This window comes from Pollicipes pollicipes, unplaced genomic scaffold (assembly GCF_011947565.3).
Source record: "Pollicipes pollicipes isolate AB1234 unplaced genomic scaffold, Ppol_2.1 Scaffold_4219;HRSCAF=4965_pilon_pilon_pilon, whole genome shotgun sequence".
NCBI lineage: Eukaryota > Metazoa > Arthropoda > Thecostraca > Pollicipedomorpha > Pollicipedidae > Pollicipes > Pollicipes pollicipes.
Window position 1 is genome coordinate 29,065,828 of NW_023596448.1, and position 1,910 is coordinate 29,067,737.

The 1,910-nt window shown below is 60.9% G+C and overlaps 1 protein-coding gene across 1 annotated transcript; it reads right to left on the reverse strand.

The window, feature by feature from the left end:
- Positions 1 to 403: 403 nt before the first annotated feature.
- On the reverse strand, positions 404 to 1,636 carry LOC119095137 (sodium- and chloride-dependent taurine transporter). Its single transcript, XM_037218020.1, has one exon. It carries the CDS (start codon positions 1,634 to 1,636, stop codon positions 404 to 406), a length of 1,233 nt encoding a protein of 410 aa, XP_037073915.1.
- Between the last annotated feature and the right edge of the window lie 274 nt (positions 1,637 to 1,910).

A 1,910-nucleotide genomic window follows, 5' to 3' on the forward strand; every position in this document is an offset into this window, starting at 1 on the left:
CCTGTCTACTGCCAGAGTGGGGGAGGGGAACTGCTCTCTCTGCCCCCCCCCCCTCCCCCCACGCCTTCTCCTGTGCTGTCCCTGGCTACTGGTGATCACATCATCAACTTCCGTTTCAGTTTGTCTCGTCTGCTGCGTAAAATACACGTTGGTGTGCCCATGCGTTGTTTATGCGATAGCATACGTGACAGTGCTAAGTACTCACACCATGAGGTCACCAGGCCGCACCCGGGTTCACAACCACGTAAGCGTTTCTGTCGCGTCTTTGTGAACCCTCGACCTCTTAGTTTCCTGCCCATGTACGCAGAACTTGTAAAGGCTGGGAGCAAACGGCTTTCACGATTATTCCGTGCTTTATCTTTATGGAGCACGTGCGCTTCAGGGACATATTTGTCTGCTTACTTCAGAAGAGATCTTCGTCGTAAAACGAGTCACTTTGTTTGTCGTACGAGGCGCGCTGCGAGGGAGGTGACCGCGTTGGTTTTCCTGCACTTTCGAGAGAGTCAGTCATCAGGAGTTTGGAGTCGCGCGGCACGTGCGCTTGCGAGTCACCAGGCGCCACGCGGCCGCCCGCCAAGCTGGACGCCCGCCAGCTAGCCCTGGGGTGCATGCTGGAGTGACGCCGGCTGGAGCGGCGGTGGTGCAGTTCGTGCAGCGCGCGGGGGTCCGGCCTGAACTCGGCCGACGTGCGGCACAGCGCCATAAACGGCGTGGAGAGGCAGACGCGAACGGTGACGACCAGTGCGACGAGCAGCGGCGCGGCGGCGGCGATGTAGCCAAACGCGGCCGTCCACTGGGCGCCGGCCGACACCGGCGGCGACCGGTACGTCTCCAGCAGGCGCATCAGCTCGAACACCATCATCACCGGGCTTATGAACAGCCAGCTGACGAGCAGAAACTGTCGCCAGCTGGCGATGTCCTGACCCAGCTTGGTTCGCACCTCGTCCAGAAAGGCGCTGGCGGAGAGCTTGAGGCCAATGATCACCGTGAACAGCAGGGTGGCCAACGTCCACTGAATGCGCATCAGAGGATCAATCGACCACTTCACCCCGTTCAACATGCTGTATATTCGCGTGCCGGCGAAGGCTAAGCCGGGCGCAAATGCGACAATCACGGTGGCCGCGAACGGCACGCGTCTGAAGAGGGGCACCGCGTCGATTAAGTTCAGTCCGCAGCATATGACAGTCATGGTCACCCGGCCCAGGCTCTGCGCCACCATCGCTCCGAAGTAGAGGACGCCCCAGAACTGCGGCCGCGGCATCGAGTCCACGATGGCGGTGAACGAAACGAAGGCCAGGCCCTGCGAGTCGTCGTCCAGCTCCTCCAGCTGCTGGCGCATCATCTCCGACTGCTGCTCCAGGTTCCCGCGCACCATGAACATCAGCAGGCTGTTGAGCATGCCGAAGCCGAGGTCGATGAACACGATGCAGGCGGATGTGAAGAACGCGCGTTGGCGAAGCCGATCGCGCGAGCCCAGCGTCGGGATCATCCCCATGCCGATATTGACGCTCCAGTACGTCATGCCGATGCTGTCCACCCAGAGGTCTCTGTGCAGCAGTTTGGCAAAGTCGACGCGACCGTAGAAAAACATGGCGATACCAGACCAGGCGCCGGGGAAGAGCAGCACGCGCGTCATGACGAGGAGCAACACCAGGGGGCTGCACAACACTACCACCACGGCCAGCCACGAGGCCACCCACAGGTTGATGCAGGGCAGGAAGACCAGCAGCCAGCACACGCAGTACGATATCGCCGAGGACCGCCGGTGATTTTCAACCGCTTCAGGCGGAGTTCCGTCCGCGTGCTCACCGCGAATGTAGTGTAGAAAGAAATCCCTTTGAGCTATCTCGCGGCGACCGACCAAGAGCACTTTTTCGACGTCGAGCGCGTCGGCACGCTGTTCAGCGTGT